General features: G+C 47.7%; 1 protein-coding gene across 6 annotated transcripts in view; it reads right to left on the reverse strand.

Annotated features, from left to right (window-relative positions):
- Nucleotides 1-583: 583 nt before the first annotated feature.
- The window catches only part of MYT1 (myelin transcription factor 1), a 60,364-nt gene continuing 41,862 nt past the window's right edge, over nt 584-19,085 (reverse strand). For 4 of the 6 annotated variants that reach the window (XM_072026496.1, XM_072026492.1, XM_038166411.2 and 1 more), the window contains exons 12-23: nt 17,721-17,926; nt 16,736-17,005; nt 16,345-16,499; nt 15,046-15,108; nt 14,763-14,831; nt 11,107-11,169; nt 10,411-10,494; nt 6,553-6,774; nt 5,990-6,081; nt 5,069-5,172; nt 4,830-4,973; nt 584-3,367 (exon numbers count right to left, since the gene is read on the reverse strand). In XM_072026496.1, coding sequence (XP_071882597.1) covers nt 3,227-3,367; nt 4,830-4,973; nt 5,069-5,172; nt 5,990-6,081; nt 6,553-6,774; nt 10,411-10,494; nt 11,107-11,169; nt 14,763-14,831; nt 15,046-15,108; nt 16,345-16,499; nt 16,736-17,005; nt 17,721-17,926 — 1,613 coding nt within the window. In that variant the 3' untranslated portion in view covers nt 584-3,226. The remainder of the gene's footprint in view (nt 3,368-4,829; nt 4,974-5,068; nt 5,173-5,989; nt 6,082-6,552; nt 6,775-10,410; nt 10,495-11,106; nt 11,170-14,762; nt 14,832-15,045; nt 15,109-16,344; nt 16,500-16,735; nt 17,006-17,720; nt 17,927-19,085) is intronic. The other 2 variants (XM_072026495.1, XM_072026494.1) reach the window with 2 other exon arrangements.

The following is a 19,085-nucleotide window of genomic DNA, read 5'->3' on the forward strand; positions in this document are numbered from 1 at the left end:
CACAACCCAGCACCCCTCGTGCCCCTGTGCGGGGACAGCCAGGAGGCTCAGCTCACTTAATAAGAGAAATGAATTTCTCAATGACAGACCTGCCTGAAATTCCCATTCGCCCCAACTCGCTCAGCTCCAAACGGCCTTAATGTGATTTACCTTATTTCACCTCGGAAGCTGCAGCTCCAGCAGAGCTAAAGTGAATTTCGGTGACTTCCGAAATGCCTCCTCCGACGAAGAGCACGGTGATGAATCCCCTTCATTGCCACAGCTTCAGAAACGAGATTCTTCCTCCAGCAAAGCATCTCCGCTCCTTGACGAGGACAGCCTGGGAGCCAGGCAAATAAAAACGAGGCAATCCTGTCGAGAAGAACAACCGCCTCCCAGCATTTAAGTTAAAGCTCAAAGATCAATTCTGTGATTTTTTTTTTTAGTAAATCCAAAGGGTGAAAGCATCCATCCTGCACCCTGTCCTCCCCCTGCACCTCCTGTGCTCACGCAGGGCTGCTGAGTGCTGGGGGTGCAGGATGCGACCCCTGCTCGGGGACACGTCGGGGACGTTGGCAGAAGCTCGAAGAAAGACCATAGGAACTAAAGTCACAAACAGAACTGGGTTTTATTACGAAATAACCCTGCCAGTACATAAGGAAGTTCTGTCTGCAAAATACATTTCCTGAGGAAAGTAGATCACAGTATTCATCTTCACAGAATAACATGTAGCCTGCTATAACTTTCAATGTGACTCTTTATTATTTAAATATTAACAGTATTCCTTCACATAAACAAGTACTCAGTCATCACATAACCGACACACAAACGACAAAATAAATATACAACAAGAGCACAGTTCATTTTTTTTTTTCTCGACTTAAATATTAAATAAATAATAAATACAGAATTTTCATTTCCTGTTATCAGTGCCTGAAACAATATGAATGAAAAAGAAAAGAAAAACTGAAAAAGTCTCTCTTCCCCCGGTGCCCCTGCCCCCACAAAAAAACAAACCAAAAAATTATCAAAATGTCTCAGTTATAAAATATCTTTAAAAAAATTCCCATCGTTAAAAGAATAAATAACAAAATATATAAAAAATAACTTGGTTGCATCAAAATTACAAGTAGGAGTTGTAGATAGGGTGTTTTTTTTTTTGGAATATCATTTTTTATGGTCAAAAGTTTTAATTTTAAACTTTTTTTGCTTCTTTTATCTTCTTTTCTATGGTGCGGTGTCCAGTTTAAAGTAAGTATAAAATTAATAAATAAAAAAGTTAAATAAATAGAAAAAGTTAACATAAGGTGTTGTAAATATAAATTACATACATCTTGCCAAAATTAAATAATTTACAGGATAATTAAACTAACTACTTTTTTTTTTTCCTCTCTTTCTTCCAGGAAGTGCAATTTCTCTACTTTTAAATACTAACTGAATTGCAGTCACAATCAATTTGGACTCTATTTACATGTTAAGAACATTGTGTTTTTAACACCTCAAATTATTATTATTATTTTTTCCCCTTTCTTTTGTAGTTTTGCACTTGGAATGGGTTCTAAAATAAGCAAACTCACGGAGTCTGAGCCCGTGGAGGCCTCAGCGTGGCCGTGCACCCACTGAGCTCCTCAGGGGAACCAGCCCAGGCTGAGCTCCCCACCGACCTCTCCAAATCACAGATTCTGCCCCAAATAGCTGCAGGATTGGGCTCGAAACACCACCACGGCCTCGCCTTTAGCATCGGTCACCAAAATCCTCCCCACCTCTGCTCTGCCCCAACGCCACCAGGAGCCATGTGGGGGACCCTGGAGGGGTTTTGCCCCTTCCACTTCCAAGGTGTTTGCACCAGGGTGGCAGCGAGCCCTGGGTGGGAGCTAATGGAAAAAAAAAAAAAAAAAAAAAAAAAAAAAAGGAGCTCCCACCTCTCCTTTTCTTGGAAAGGTGCCGAAATGGCCCCCCAATCCCCACCGCGCTCAGCCTGGATGCTGGAGCATCGCAGAGACATTCACGGAGCTGCACGTACCGAGCTGCTTACAAAATGCTTCTTTGGAACAATACCCAATACCTGAATGCTTTTTTTTTTTTTCCTTTTTCTTTTTTTTTTTCTTCTTTTTGTTTTTCCTCCAGAGCGGCGCTTGTGCTGTGATTTTGCACAAGGTGTAGAACACCAAACCAAGAAAAACCCATTGCCCTGTGGATATCTGCAAGAAATAAACTGCTGATTCACGTTAAGTAAGCACTTTGCTGGCCATCAATTAACATTTCTCTTTTTGTTGCTTTTTTGTTTGTTTGTTTGCGGTTTTTTTTTTTGTTCATCGCAATCTCAAACGTTCTCTGGCATTGATGTATGATCTCTGGACTGGCAGTACTGCGCCACTGTAAGGATGATCACAATAATGAAAAGAACCAGAATCGTCATCAAACAGACTTCCAAAAAATCATATACACCGGACCATGACACATTAAGAATTCTTCTGTATGAAATATCTGGTATTGGCCTATTCATAATAGCTATTCTCATATTTAAGACAGACAAAGGAATACTGTAGTTGCAAACTCCAAAAGCTTCCCTGAGAACCTTTTTTCCATTGCGCTTTCCACTGGAGATCCAGAACTGCTCTTCAGATTTCTTTCAGAAAATAAAAATAAGCTACTTTATAATACTTAAGAGTTCCCATGCCCAGTGGATATCTGAACTCCTGGGGTTGGGAGGCCCAGCACAGGTTCAGATTTACAGGTAGCTTGCAGCTCCAGCACTTATAGCAACATATAACATAATTCATGGGTGAGTAGGTGATCTGGACATACGACCATAGACAACATGAGGGTTTGAGCCAGTCATACGCTAGTCTTGGATCAGACAAAACCCTGTTCTTGTAATGTTTTAACCCTTGGATCAACTCTGTGAAAGCACGGCAGCTTATGAAAGACGCCTGCTCTTCACCAGCTACCGAGCCCCACAGCCTACTGGAGAATTTAACCTTCCATCCTGGTCTACCTCGTGGTCCAGGGAGAAAAATCCCACTTTTCCTAAGAAGGTCCAAAGTTAAGTAAACGAGAACATTGAGTTCGATCAGTTCCACGTCTCAGAAATGGCCTCTTGGTTACGTTTTGGTCCTTTGTGTGTTTTTGTTTTTGTTTTTTTTTTTTCATTCATTAAACAAGTTTTACAACTTGTAAACCTGAATACTTGGAGGGAAAGTTCCGTCTTACAGTCTGTTTGCTTGCCCGTCTCCATCCCGCGGCACTAAACCTGGATGCCCTTGACGGCTTGCTTGATGCTCTCCAGCAGGTCCTTGTTCTCCGGGTTCTGGTAGCACTCCTGGTTGGTGTACATGTCGGTCAGCGTGTTCACGTACGCATCGAAGTTCTGCTCGCTAATGGGCTCCTGCAGCCAAAAAAGCCAAATAAAAGTGTTAGCAGCGGAGCAGGGAAGGATTGAAATCTTTCTTTGCAATGAATCATACCAACAGCCAACGGTCTCGACATCAGAGACTCTTTGTGCGCGGTGCTGTGCGTACAGGAAACTCATTGTGCAGCCCCTGATCCTCCAAAATCTTCACTGGTTGCTCAATTTTTAATGCATTGGCCATGAGGAACAATTAACAGCACCAGGTTAAGTGTGTGCGGGCGGTTTGATGGGCTTGAGGCTGAATCAAGCCATGGAAATGAAAGGTTGGAGGAGGAGGCAGGGACTGCTGGAGCATCACAGGGGGAATCAAAGGCGAAGTTAGGACAGGAGCAGGTCACCCTGGGCTCGTGTCTGCCCACGCCAGCATGCTGCTGCTGCTGGACAGCTTTGGCTTTTGAGGGGCATCGTGGAAACCTTGCCAACATCTATTTCAGGGTTAACAGGGAAAAAAAAGTAACAAGGAGGAGGAAGAAAAAGAACAGGAATAAAATAAGCATACAAGTCTCCTGGGCCTTATTTAATTGGAGTTGCCTGAAACCTTGAAAATATATTTGCTGAACAGTTTATTTGACCTTTATGAGTCAAATACTTCACAAAAAAAAAGCACTCAGTGAGCGGTTTTCTGCCAGTTAGGCAGCTGGGTGAATACTGTCCAAAAGTGCTCTGCTGGAGGATGGCGCATCTCCAACCAGCCTGAATTTAAATACAGCCCCCAATGAAAAGGGTTCCCAAAAAATGATGGCAGAAAAAAAAAAAAATAAATCAAAAGCTCATTCCTCTGATCATCGTGATGGTCGTTATGGCTTGTAAGAGGACAGCTTCCCCACCAGCACGCAGCCCCCCCTGCACACACCTGTTTTTGACAACAGTAATTACATTCCTGGGAATAGAGGGAAGGTAATTAATAGCCTTTTGTGGTTTTACTATTTTAATGCAGCCTTTTCATTTTGCAGTAACTCTATGGTAACATGCTGTGGGCTGTTAGACCTTGTTAAATTAAACAAAATACACTCTCTTTAAGAATGCTATTCTTTGGCTGCCAGCTATTCAAAACTGAATTGAAACTACCTGCATTATAATGGGAGCTGTAAGATCTCTCTGACGTTGAAATCCAATCCCTCCTGATCTCTGCTTGTGCTGTCTTAGCCTAAAAGGCGCTGGGTGCCCTTGATAAAGTTTCCTATTTTGTGATAATACTCCCAGATGTAATGAGACAGAACAATAGATACAAAAGGAGATCAGCAGAAAATGACAACAAAAGGGAGATATAATGCAAGCTTCAGAGATAAGGCAAAAGCACTGATCTTATAAAGGACAGGTAGGTGTACATAGAGAAATTCTCCCCCTTTTTAGTGGTCCATAAGCCTTATCTAAGCCCGATTTTGCTCTGCTCCTTCCATCACCCCAACTGGGGCCGGGCGCCAACAAAGTTTCTTACCATGTGCGGAAGGCGGATATTGGCAAGACTTTGGATTAGAGCCTGGCTCAACCCTGAGAGCTCCAGGAACAGGGCTTCGTTTTGCTCCTCTATGATTTTGTTTTCCTCCTCAATGTTCTTCAGGTTCTTCTCCATGCTGGAGATCTGCAGAGCAAGGAGCAGGCAGGGTTAGCAGCCCTCCATCGAGGGCACCCTCCACCACCCTCTGGGAGCTCCTCTGCACATCCACGCTCACAAACCTGCGACTGCAGCTTCACCATGGCAGCTTCCATCTCCGAGTTGGACTCGTTCAGCTCACTGATCTCCTTGTTCAGCTGCTTGATCCCTTCATCGTTCTCCAGAACTGCAGGAGGGAAAGCAGCAGGAGCTCAGCCCCTTCACATAGGCAGGCATCACACCTCCCAGCGTCCTCACCTTTGCTTTCACGTCCTCAGCACAGGATGCACATCTCGCTTGCTCTATTTTTTGTTTATTTTTTAAGCGAGGCTTTCAGCAGCACGGTTCAATAGTGCTTTATAGGTCAATATGTAAATGCAAAAGCAAAGTAGAGCGTAGCGGCTGGAGCCCAGTGCATCCGCATGCCCTGCAAGGCTGGCTGCCCCGACAACTGCTCTGTCTGGTCCTGAGTCAGGAATACATCATTTGAAAAATGAATGTGTGTCTTAATTAGAAACCACAGGGTTGGTAAAATAAGGGAACTTTTCTGGAAGAAATTTATCTTCCAAAATATATAAGAATTCAAGTAAAACGTCCAAAGCTTGCCCAATACCAAACCCCCTCAGTGATAGCACCAGAAACAGTGATAGTGCCATCGCTAACAAAACTCCAGATCCAGAAATATCTGTGGGATTAAAAGTCCTGAATAGGTGAAAGTAGAAAAATGACTGAAAGGGACTTATGAAAATGCCAGAGAATACTTGAAAAAACATCTCGATTTCAGCACCACTTCACTATGGGATCCCCTTTGCCATTTCACCTGTGTCACTCAGGGAGCCGCATCAGTGCCACACCACCCCCAACACTGAGGAGACCCCAAAAGAGGAGTTCATAGCACAGGATTTGCTAGTAAAACTGAAGCCAGGTTTCAATCTGCGAAGAACAAGCCATAGGGGTTTGGTACCTGACACACCTGCCAGAAAAAAATGAGTGCAAATCCTTACCATCGCTGGTCTTGAACTTAGTGTTGAGAATTTCATCCCCTGAGAGTTTTCCTTTCTTCCCAGCAAAAGTAGCTCGTGGGCACCCTGACAAACTGAAAAGCAAGTAAAAATGGGTTTCATAAACTCTCCGTATTTATAGGTGCTATGTTCCCAACAAGAGCACGTACCATTTGGTGGAGCTCACGCTGTGAGACAGCCCTTCTAAAAGCTTTTTATGGTGCAGAGGAAATTGCTTTATGAATAATGCCACAAAGGTCCTCATTTATAAAGCAAGAGCAATTTTCTCTGAGCAAAGATTTTTTAAAAAATATGTTGTTTCCTAAAAGAGAGGGCATGACAGGCAAGGAAGGTGAAGCGAGTCTGGATGGATTGGGCAACAAGCCCCCATTTTGGCTGCCAAAGTCCTGAGCTGGCGTGCTAAATGACATTATATCACTGCTTTTCATGACTTTGGTCAATTCACACCTCGCCACTGAAAAGTTACAAGAACCAAGCGTTTCCAAGTGTTTTTATCCATTGCAGAATGGTGCCATGCTTGGGGCAACCTCCAGCCCATCCTTTACCTCCTGTGAGTGAGGAAGCTCCCGTTGGCGTGGCCGGAGCCGTCGCAGCCCGGGGTAGGGCAGGTCGGGCCTTCGTTTTTCAACGATTTCCAGGAAAACGAGGAGCCGTTGAGGGATCCTTCCTTCTGCCTGCGGGCTGCGAGGGGGCACCCCGAGGCGCTCCGGTGCGAGGCGTATTTGCCACTGATGTGTCCAAGCCCAACGCAGCCAGGAACCGGACACCTGGGCACAGGGAAAAAAAAATACAGCATAGGAATGAAGAGGGATGGAAGGAAAATAAAGATGATGAAGTGTAGGAAGTGAGTGCTCGTGTTTGGGGACCTCATCTAGATTTTCTTTGGTCGGTGCTTTAATGATGGAGAGGGTCACACCGCTTTGCATCAGCTGGGATGATTCTTCCCATGGGCTTTAAGAATCTGTGGAACTTGCTGGGCTCTACCTGTTATTCCCATGGCTACAGATGGCAACAAAACCAGGCTGGGAGCTTTTCTCACTGCAGGGGCTTGTCCCTGAGCTGAGCAGGGGATGGAGGGCAGCAGAGCAGGACGGTGCTGGAGGGAACCTTCCCCACCAGACTGCTGGTGCTGTGGGGCAGAAGCTGCATAGCACGGGAGGAGAGGTGCTTTCTAAGTCCAAAACCAGGGGACAGGGACACAAACATGTAGTAACTTCTACCAAATATGTGATGGAAACCCCACTTCAGGGAATATAAGCTCTGTTTTTACAGCAATGGGTATGGGAGGCAGATGGCTGCCCCCCTAAAAAGACCCAAAGCCAGCCAGCAGACCACATCAGCGCCACACTTGCAGCAAAACAGCTGAACAGCAGCTGCTGGGGAGTCCCAACCCATCACACAGAAGGTCAAAAACCGTGCTGGGTGGGTGCCTTGGATGCCAGGTGGCCTCCTGGGTCCTGATTTTGGACCCTGACACCCCCCCAAGGAGGACACGCTCGCACCAAACACCTTTGGGAGCAGGAATTGCTGTCCGTCCCAGCACAAACCCTCCATCCCCATGCCTCCAGCACAGATTAGGGCTGGTTAAATTGTGCTGGAGATGTGGTGGCAGTGCTGACACGGCCAGTGTTAATTAGCAATAAGTGCTGTGAAAGGAGCCACTGTCCCCTTGCTCGCCAGCCCGATGGCACACCAAGTACACGCGGCCGCTCAGCACAGCCCTGAGTGTCTATTAAGGTTTCTGCTGTGCCTTGCACTTGCTTAAGGATGCTAGTCAATTATAAATACAGTTAAAAGTTTATTACTTGAGGGAGGTTGCCCTATAAAAGGGGAGAAAAAAAAAAAAAAAAAAGTAGGCAGGAAACGGTGAAAATAACCTCTTGTCCTCAGTTGGAAAGCAATTAGGGGCTTCAGGTTTCCCCAGCAAAATAGCCACTGAGCTGCTCCTGAAAATCGCAGCAGTTTCACCACAGAAATGATTCCCCTTATTGTTTATGTTTGGTACAAAAGGGAGCTGACAGCAGAAGGGGGAGCCGCACACCCATTATTTTCCCAAGATAATTTGAAAAATGCTGATCTCAATTTTAATCAGCTGCAAATGCAGCACAATTCACTTATAATATCCCTGCCAGCAGGATCCTCACTAAATTCATAACATCATTGCTTTTATATGATCACGAGCAAATTACTGAATCCTCAGGAGGAAAAGGAGAGGAAAAAAAAAAAAAGAGAGAGAGAGAGAGAGAGAGAAACAAACCCCAGCATTTAGCATGCAGCTGTTATGGCCCAACCGTTACATATTTTACACTGTTAATTTAACTTTCATTACACTTCCATTTTTTAAAAAATAAACCAGAGCCTTGTTGTGCAAAACAGCTGGCTTGGATATTTTATTTTATTATTATTATTTAACGGAAGTAACGGCAGCGCTCGATCAATTAGGCAGCCACGGATGCTTCCGCTTTGTGCCAGGGCTGGGCTGAAGGTTGAGGTGATCTGTTCTATCACATCTGTAGCAAATTGCTCGAAGGCTGAGCAGCAAAACAACGGGGACTAAATGACATTCTCCTTGGTGGTGATGTGCAAAACTCGGCCGGGTGCCAAGAGGCACTCGGTGCAGGCAGAGGAGAGGATTTGGAGGCAAAGCTCCTTAACGCATCCTCGTGGGGATGTGCGTCAGGTGCACCTTGTGCTGGAGACAAAACTCCAGCTTGCCAAGGGCTGGAGGAAGCCAGCAGTGAAGAGACCATTGCACTGTGCTGTTTTGCACATCTCAAGGAGATGATGCTCATCCTGGGAATATTGGAGGACTGGGGGTTGCTGCTCGTACTGCAGCACATCAGGGGATGCTTTCATGGCCCCCTGCACCCCACCATCCTGCTGCAAACAGGGGAGCGGAGCCCCAGTGAGGTCTCTGAGGCCAGTTCGGTGATGGACAGCATCAGTTCTCTGGGATCCAGAAAATCTCATCCCTACAAGAGCCCCTTTTCCCTTTGCTCTGGGAAGAGATCTCCTGCCAAAGAGCTGTGCTGGGGGAGCCACTTGGTGCATTCAGCACTGCAAAAGCCCAGCAGCCCTGTGACCACACTTACTGCTTTCCCTGTCCTTTACCATGACACCAGGTAATGGAGCAGCATCACAACACCACCAGTTATTTAGGATATTTGAGTCCAAATGTTTTTTCTTTTGTCTCTCTCTCTTTTTTTTTTTTTTTTTTCCTGCAGATTATTGAGCAGTTTGCTTAATTTTTAATAAACTCCGCTAACTCCTGCTAATTAGGCACACAGTTCATTTAACTCGGAGGCTTTCCTTCCTGGAGACAGAGTGAGAACAGAGCAGATGGCTCAAATATCATCTGCTTCGTACAGCTCCTTTCCCCAGCTCGTGTGCCCCGGCTCCCCACAGCCCTGGCAGAGCGCAGGGGCCAGCAGCAACCAGCACAGCCTCTGCTCCTGGACCTCCGAAATTCGGCAAGGGTGAGAGCTGCCCTGTCAAGGGAAGGGCTAAAATAGGGAGAAAAATGTCTGGGGAGAGCTTGCTGAGTGAAAGGGGTTTGACCAGAAGTGCCAGCACTCCTGGCTGCTCCGGCAGCATCCAGAAACTCACTAAAAGGTTTCCTCTGGCTCCCCATGCTCCCTTTTTCCCTGCTCCACCTGAACCTGCTGGGTTAGTGGATGGGTTCTGGCAAGCTGGGGATGTGCTGGGTTAACCAAAAATAGGATCCTGGAGTTGGGGCTGGCACCATCCTGCCGTAAAGGTTTTGACATCCCAGAGATGTGCAAGGGGTCGCAGGGCAGCCCCTGGGCACCCAGCCCGTGGTGCTGTGGTGTGCCAAGAGCCAGGATGAGGGGGTTTGAAGTGGGCTTTTTTTTAAAATCCCTGTTCCCAGGCGGATTATTCCCCTGGGTGGTGTTGAAAAATTCAGCCCGAGGCAGCAGAGAGGGGCTTTTTCAGCTCACTCTGAGCACTCAGCGGTGGCAAAGACTCTACAACACATTCACTGCTACCAGGTCCTGACCCTGCAGAACTAAGCAAGCCCACCGGCACCCTTCACATGCCCATTTCCACCCTGAAAACCCCCAACATTTCATCCGGCTGCGGGTTTTTACCCTCATTCCCAACACCAGCAATTTCCTCAGGAATTATATAAAGCACGGGAAGGAGAGGAACCGTTGGTGCCCTGCCAACCTACCTTTCACATCTGCAAACAACAATGAGAAAAAAAAACACGCCGTTACCTCCCCCACCTCCCAATTTTCCCATCCAATTTCAGAATTGCATTTGTGGCATCAAGGAAAAAATCATGGGAAAAATGTGGAAGAGCTTTGATGGTGCCAGAGCCCGGCCCCGGGCAGGCGATGCTCTGAGCGGTGGGGATGCAGGGTGGTTTTATCCAGACTTACTTCATCAGCTCCGGGTCTTCTTTATCATCCTTTGTCGGGGTTATCTTGATCCCGCTTTTCTTGGCACGAGGGCAGCCTGACAGACTGTGTTTGAAAAGAGAAGAAAGGCCTGTCTGAGAGGCAGGGCCCCGCGCACGCGATGCCCCCGCTCCAGTCAGCTTCCCCCTGCACTTCGCGCACTGTTTTGATCTCTCTCGATTTGCAGCTTCACATCACCAGAAGTCAGGAGGAGAAAAAAAAAAAAAAAATCTATATATTTGAGGGAGATGGACAGTAATTAACGGTGTCTAGATAAGAAGATATCTGCTAACAGCCTGCGATGTTTAATGGAATTGTTGAAACAGAAGGCTCAGATCTCCGCTATTAATGCTCTAAAGTGATAATAGAAGTCATAAATAGGTAGCATTATTAACAGGAACATTGCATCAGCTAAAATCTGACCCTTTGTCTTTTATTCTATTGAAGGGAGCTTCTAATCAGATGCTGGAAACATCAAAAAAAAAGAAAAAGAAAGTCAGATTAAAGAGATGAAAATAGGCTTCAGTTGTCAGTAACATTAATGTTTTATTCAGAACTTTACAACTCTGCCCATTGCAGGGGAAAAAATAATAAGAAAGAAAGAAAAGAAAAAAAAAAGGAAAAAGGAAAAAAAATAGTAAGAGGCTAAGGATAAAATAATTTAAGGGAAGATCTTACCTTCTATGCGATGCATAATTTCCTGTTATGTGACCAGAGCCGTCACAGCCAGGAGTAGGGCACCTGCAGAAGAAAGGGAGGCTCCCATTAGCCAGGGGACACGCACAGAGCTGGAGGCTTTGCACTGCTCGTGCCAGAGAAATCCGGGCAGCACCGAAGCAGGATTTTCTCCCTGCCTCTTCTCCCTCCACTGGAACAACGTCGGGTCCGTGGCATCCGCAGCGTCGGAGCCCCTGTGCCCAGTGTGGGCATTAGGGGGGTGGTTGGTGGGAAGGGATGGGGTCATGGGGAGGGACACGAGTCCTGGCCTCATCCCCACCTTCTTGATAGGGACAGCTCAGGTGATAGTAGAAAACCATCAAAAAAAAAAAAAACAAGGCAAGAAAAGACCTCCAGGACAGTGCCCATCCTCTTGGGGAAGATGCAAGGAGACACTGGTACCCTCCCGGATCATTGGGTTGGATGTGAGCCCAGCCAAGAAACCAGAAAAAATGTTTTCAGCCATGGACAACTCGGCTGTTGAGGTTTCTCCTCCTGGGCCACCTTGGCTGATGCCAAGAAGAAGCCCATCGAGAGGTTTTATTTAGCTCAGGTCTGGGTGACAGTGGGGGGCTAAGTTCAGTGGGAGCAGACCCAAAAACAGACTCCAAAACCAACCAATGCCTCTGATGGAGAATAATGAAGAAGGAACGAGGAAAAAGCTGAGCTTAACCTTTGGTCTCTTCCCTCTGTTACACCATGGGTAAGGGCATGGGTCCCACAGGGGTCCTCAGGTGGGGTCACCGGCACCTTCAGGTGCCCCCTCTCCACCTCTGCCTGTTGCAGAGGGCTCCTTGAAGACCTCACCCCCAACCACGGGGCTGAAGGCAAGCAGCCAGCACTCAGGCACATGAACGAGAGCCGAGCCTGGCAGAACACATCCGTGCTCACACAGAGCTGCACAAAGGCAGCGAGCGGCAGCACAGATAATGCTGCGAGTCGAGCACGGCGTCATTAAGGCCACCGAAGCGAGGGAGGTGAGGGGCTCTGAAGTGCCACCAGCACAAAGCCCCGCTCCGAACGCCGCAGGTGAGCCATAAAAGTTGTCATGAGGACCAGCATGAGAGGTGAGGAGTCCTCGCCGAGGACGCGCGTGCCGGCCTGCCAATTAGCCAGCGCTGCTCCAGTCAAGTGAGTGGGGCTGGAGGGGGTCCCTGGGGGGGTGCTGAGCTGCTCCCTGCTTGCAGAGGGCCCCTGCTCTCAGGGGAATGGTTTTGTGCCCCCACTTTCTCAGTCCCCGTTTAGTTTAGTTTTAAAATCAGGAAATATCCCACTTTCTCGACGCCCGTTTGGTTTGGTTCTAAAATCAGAAAATAGCAAAACTCCTCGTTGTGTCAGCTCTGAGTGTCGGTTTGGGGTTTGCAGGTCACTGATGGTCTCTGCTGGAGGAAAATTTCGGCTGCAGGGAGAACAGGGACCTGTCCCGGTCCCAGAAGGGTGACATGGGGCACGGCTCCACCTGCAGACCCAGCAAAGCCCCAGGTCCATTGCAGGAGGGACAGGGCCACATCCAGCAGGACCTGATGAGGATGCAAATCCTCCAACTCAAACATTAAAGGCTTAGGAGATGACTACATCTTTGAACAGGAGATGAACATCTTTGTTGTTCTAGCTTCGGGCTGGGATGGAATTATGAAAACACCAACACCGAACTCCTCCTGCCTTTCAGGACTTTTAAAGAGGTGAAAGAAGTGATTTGATTTTTATTTTTAATTATCCGGAGACAAATCATTCCGACAGAGACCTTTTATTGCATGTTCCAGCCTGGAGCTATTTTTTTATATCAGGGATATTAACCCCCTGAAATAGAATTTATAATGGAAATGCTGACATGGCCTTATCTGAAGTTGTGAAAGAGCTGTGACTGTGGGATCCGCAACATCTCCGAATCCTCCTCCTTCCTCCTCTCCCTGCCTCCATCCTCACCAGGATATACGAACAGGACAACCCTTGGAAAATAACACTGAAAGGCTTTGTTTTGGCCAGGGGTTACCTGTTTTATGTAGTATTTTGATCAAAAAGCACTAACTTCAGATGCCCGAAGTGCATTATTCTGGATGCTGAATGATGACTCTAGTCCATTTTTCACCACGTCCATACTTGGCATGGGTGCTGTTCCTGAGAGCTTTTAATATCTTACCACTAATTGCCTGATCGCCAGGCTGTTCTTTAGGGCTGTTGGAGAAACACCAGTTCAGCAAAGCTCTCTTAAGAGCTTCTTTCAAAATGTATATCATCTATAATGCACGATTAAGTGTACTTAGCACTAATCAGGAGAGTCCTTGCCATCCACTGGCATATTCTATTAACGTCACCTAATCCAGCCACTTTTTCCACTTCTCTGGTGCAGAACAGGAGGTTAACGAATGGTTTCCTGGCACCAGCACCTGCAGCAGTCCCAGACCCACACTGTAAGGGGATTTGGGGTTTTGCTGATCACCTTCACTGAGCAAAGGGGCTCCCACCTGGCTGTTATTTATTCTGAGCATCACCAGCTGCATACGGGACACAGGACTGAGTTTTTCTATCATGAGCCTATGCAATGCAAAGCCCCCTGCAGAGGCCTCCCTGGTTATGGTTATGAATATCTCACCGTCAAAATAATCCTAAAATTGGATTCAGCAAAGCAGGACGCTACGAGGAGAATCAGCCTGCAAAGACAGGCTGGCTCCATGGCAAAGATGTGGGAAAAACATTCACCATTAGTTCTGTCCCTCATAGGTTGTGTTGGGAGAAGAAATGCTCAGGTCCCCCCATGGTTTCTGCTGATTTTAAATACAATTTCTAATAAACCTTCCTAGAGGGGATGCAAACTAAGAAACAGTAGGGAAACTCCCCTGTGAAGCTGCAGCTCCTCCTGAAAATGAGGAGCATTGGGAAGAGAGGAGCAAAGCTGAAAATGGGATTTGGAGGAACACATTTGAATGGAAATACCAATGCCAGATTCCTCCCTTCGGGAACAGAATTGTGCACACACATCCAGGTGCCCAAAGCCTTTTGCCCCCAGTTAGCAGATGCACACTCAGATCTGCCCCTTCGCAGCTGCTCAGGATCCAGCCTTGCCCAGCACCATTTTCTTGGTCCCGCTGTCATTGCCCCACTGATCAGGCACCCAAGTGTCACTGCTCCCCCAACAGCCCCTTAAATTTAGCAAAAAATTAGCACGTCGGGTTCTCCAAGAGTTGGCTTCTTTTTGCTATTTTCCCAGCTGTGTCTCTACCCAGTCCTAAAGCGTGTGCCTTCATCCTGGCTTTGGATTCTCTGAGAGCCACACAGAAATGATGAATTAAAAGGGAACAAATGAAAAAGAAATGAGCTTATTTCTGCGGTGTCCAAAGGAAAATTGCCAGGGGTCCGAGTTATTGCTGAACAGCTCCGTGATCTCCCTCTCCCCAAAATATTCCTTCGCTCATTCCATTGCATTCCCAAAATGACATGGAGAGGCTGGGCTCCACCAGAGCTCCTCGCAGGTAGACACTTATCGGCTTTTGGAAGGAGAAGGGAAGGGATAAAAAAAGCAAAAGCAGAGCACAAAGGGGGGGCAGGGAGGGAAAAGACAGAAAAAAAGGGGGAAAAAAAGAAAAACAAAAGGAGATCCAAGTTGAGCGCAAACATACTTGAGGTCAGCAGAGTGGGCAGCCATGAGGTTTCTGAGGCTCTTGTCAGCAAGAGGACAACCAGAAAGGCTGAAAGAGAAGAGATGGAATATCTGGATAAGCAAAAAAAAAAAAAAAAAAAAAAAAGGAAAAAAGGAAAAAGAAAAAGGGCTGGGGCGTGGGGAGGGAGAGGGGCAACAGAAGGCGGGGAAGAAACAGAACCAAATCGTCCACATGGTGAAAAAATATACTAAAAAATAAAGTTGTATTTAGAGTCTGAGCCATGGAAAAGAGGCGAACCCACCTGCGGTGAGAGGCATAGTTTCCCGTGATGTGTCCGCTGCCGTCACAGCCTGGGGTAGGGCAACTGGGCAACAACAACACCACAAGCGTAAGTGCTGGAAGGGAATGAATTCACCCGAAAACGCGCGCATGCAGCCAGTAAAGCCCTCCTTGGGGTCTGCCCCTGCCATCAGCCCTGCTCGTGTGCAAATACCCCAGCTCTTTCCCTTCCACCCTCTTTTCATGCCTCTTTTATTTCAAAAAGATCACAAGAACCCTCCATAATTTTGAAAAAAATATGGCAAATGTGAAGAAAGTGATGTGTTGCCGTGTGCCGGCAGGCAGAGGTGAGCAGCACCTCCACACCTCCATCGGTGCTGGGAGATGGCCCAAGCTCTGCACCCAGACACAGAGCTTCAGATAGACACAGCCAGCTCCTGGATTAACTGCAAATAATTTCTTAGGGCCAAGAAGGAGCAAGGATGCTAAATGGGGAGAGGTGGCTCTGGGCTGGCCATGACATCGCTTATTTATTCCAGGGCTGTTTGTTTGTAGGAAATTCGTCTACCTTCATACTATACCTAAAGGGTTCTACCTCAAAAACTGCTATTCACATCACTGCTGGGTTTTAAAAAAGCCCAGAGAGCTTTGCACAGGGCAGCTGGTGCATGCTTTGCTCATTTAGGAAGCTGCTGCTGCTGCTCTGCTCCCTCGGACCTCTTCCTTGCCTGTCCGCACAGCTCCCTCAGGTTCCTGCTTGCGCAGCCAAATAACGAGCAGCTTGTATAGGGTCAGCAAAACGAGGCTCGCCAGACTTCCCTCTTTAGCATATGGGAAGGTCAGATGCAGGAAAAAGATCTGCAGGGAGGTCTGGGAGGGGAAACCTCAGCACCACGACCTCCAAACGGACCCGAGGGGCATTGGGGCAGAGCCAGGTCTGGGCTGCAGCGCCTGTGGCCAGCTCTAAACCTTAACCTTTGGGGGGTCAGCATGGATAGAACAGCTCTGGGCCTATTTTTCTCCCCATCCAACGCTGTGAATACACGGAGGGGAGCTCGGTTAAGACCCCTCTGCAATGCAAAATGCAACGTCAGCAATCCTGCTGCAGCCAGAGCTCACGTTTGGTGGCCCTGCACCTTCACAGTGATGGAGCTCCTTGCTCCACATGAAGCAGAAGTCCTGCCTGCTCAACAAAACACCTTGAAGCCCAACACCTCCGTGGGAAGGTACATTTTAAAATGTATTTCCTCCAGTTTTTGTCTGCTGCATGCCCTGAGTGCATGTTTTATATGCATCAGAGAAAGAGGCGAGAAGGACTCACGTGAGCAGCTCTTTCTTGATGTCCTTGGAGAGGAATTTAAGCTTGAAGTTGGTTAAAGTAACTTCCCCTGGGTATTTTCGTTCTTCAAAGTTTTCCTCCGACACTTCTTGCTCATCAGCTTCCGAGGAGGCAAACGAGTGGGCTGCTGGCTCTGACTGCAAGAGAACAGCCGGGAGAAGGGGATGCAGGGGTGCAGTGGATGTAAGGGTGCCGGGAGAAGTGGATGTAATGGTTCATCCCAGCTCAGAGCTCCTGCAGCTTTGGCAACACTCCTGAGCCCTGTAAACACCTCGGTCCCCAGACCAACCAGCCTCAATATCCCCTTTTGGGCTGTGCAAGAAAATATGGCCTTCAGCCCCCCATGAGGTGTTACCTAAGGTCCAGAGCTCACCTCTTCTGGCTCCTCTTCCCGCTGGCGGTTTGGTTTGGTGTAGTCGATGGGCCCATCCCATTCATCCTGGCGGGAGGTCTGGCTGGACTGGGGGGAGGTCATGGTGCTGCTCGTGGCACTGGTGCTGTTTTGGCGCTGGGACACATCTGGGGACTTCATGCTGGGACTGCTGCTGCAGCTGCTGCTGCTGGGGAAGGTGCTCTCCCGCTTGCGGTGCTTGTTCATACTCAAGTCCAGAGTCCCATTTTCATCCACCTCAATGTCCATGGACTGAAAAGGGGGAAATACGCCCAACGTCAGCATCTGCCAGAAATCCCCTAAGGGGATCTTGTCCCCATTTGTCATGGGGGAGGTTATGGAACAGGTTACTCGTGTCCTGTCCTCTCTGCAGTCACAGACCCACGGATCAGTTTGGGCTGGCAGGGTCCTTAAAACCCACCCAGCTCCTGCCCCTGCCATGGGCACCACCTGAGAAGGTTCTAAAGGTTTCCAGAAATGTGCCTTGCAAATGCAACCCTCCAATAAAAGCAGCATGGTATATCACAAAGGTTGCCTGAATACAGACATCCAGTGCCATGTAAGACATCTCGTGGCATTCAGGACATTTGCCCAAAGCTGGGAGTGTGGCACAGGACCTCTGGAAAACCCAAACTCCTCTGAAAAGCAGCTGGAGGTCAGCCTGGATGCAACGGGGAAATCTCCAATGGCACCAGACACTGAGCTGCGAGCAACTGGAACCAGACATGGGTATCTGCTTGGGATAGTCTCATCTCCAATGGGTAAATTCAAACTATGATGCAGCTCCAGAACACACAAAAAAACAAGATTATATCCTCCAAATTCTACATCACCCAAAGCACGTCAGGAGGCAAAGGCTGGCAAGCGATAAGCCATCCGCTCCTCTCTATATAAAGCTCAAAATGAAAGGGAAGGTTTAAAAAAAAAAGGTCTTTTTGCCTTCTGAGAATTGCAGTTCGAAGCTCACCTTGCCGGGGGCCTCCTGCTGCTTGGTGCTGAGGTTCTCGGGCATTTCCCAGCAGCGGGTGGAGAGGTTGAGGATGGCGGTGGCAGCCATGTGCGCGGCCTCGGCGTCGTGGGAGTAGTCGAAGCCTGTGGAGGAAGATGAAGTGCTCTTCACGTAACTGCTGGAGGGGCTGTGGCTGGGGGAGGAGGCCTTTGGAAAAGGTTTGGCTGGAATAAAAAAAAAAAAGAGAAGGAAGAACACAAGGCTAAGGCATGGCTGGCACAAGTAAATCGTCGGCAGCGCCAGCCCGCTGCTATTACCGGCCCTGGATTGCCAGGGAGGTGCAATAGGAGCAGTGCTGGCTGCTGCCACGATCTTGTGTGATGGTTTCTTGTTGGGAAAAGTCAATTCATTAGCTGGCTCTGCCATCGAGCCTCCCAGAACCCACTTTCCTTCATTAAAGCTACCCCTCAGTGGAAGACACTGAAAGAAAAAGCCCAGAGGAGCTTCCCAGCCCTTTTATTTTTTGCTCTCTCTCTGTTCCTAACTTAGCCACGGAGCTGACTTGCAGGGAGATTTCTTGCAGCACGTTTGAACACTTCTAAGTTAAAAAATTACATTTATAGGAAACCCACGGCCATGAAATACGAGCTTCTGAGGATGACAGCGGTGAAATATGGATTTTCCGACAGCTGACATATAATTTAAATATGTCTGAGTAACCAGATTTATTGCACAGCCACACATGGTCACTACTCCGCACTGGCACTGTATATCACAGCACAGAGCAGCGCGATCCTGGAGGTGTTCTCCTCTCTTCACACCCTATGAAATCAAAGTCAGTATTTCCCAAGGTTAACCCACAATTAAACTGGCTCCAGTTTAAAAACTGGACCCATTTAGGAAGGCTCAGAAGTCAGCAGTTTCAGGGGGTGCAGACTGGATCATCCGATTTTGAACCACCACAGGATTGTATTCGGAATCAATTACCAAAGTTTTCCAATTCTCATTTCATTTCCCTCTGCACGTTTTGAGGGAAAACCCAGGAGTCTCACCCAGGGCAGACTCGTGAGGTTTGTCCTGCTGGTAGCGGAGCAGGAGGACAACCTGGGCAGCTGTGGCTGCAGAGCTTCATGATTGCCATCACAAACTGGAAATATAAGACACCATAAAATGCTAATGTTCCCGAGGACTGCTTTCTTCCTGGCTGTGTGCGTATATAATGCACGTTGACATTAATGGGAAGGACGCACACACATGCAGGGGAGTATAAATCCCTCTGGATGAAGATCTCTTTAAAATAAGTTCTCAGTGAAAGGAACAGATTTCCCTGCTATGATTGGCAATCATATTCATCTTGTCGCTTTGATTAACTCATTGGAAGCT

Source organism: Anas platyrhynchos, chromosome 21 (genome assembly GCF_047663525.1).
Source record: "Anas platyrhynchos isolate ZD024472 breed Pekin duck chromosome 21, IASCAAS_PekinDuck_T2T, whole genome shotgun sequence".
Classification (NCBI taxonomy): Eukaryota; Metazoa; Chordata; class Aves; order Anseriformes; family Anatidae; genus Anas; species Anas platyrhynchos.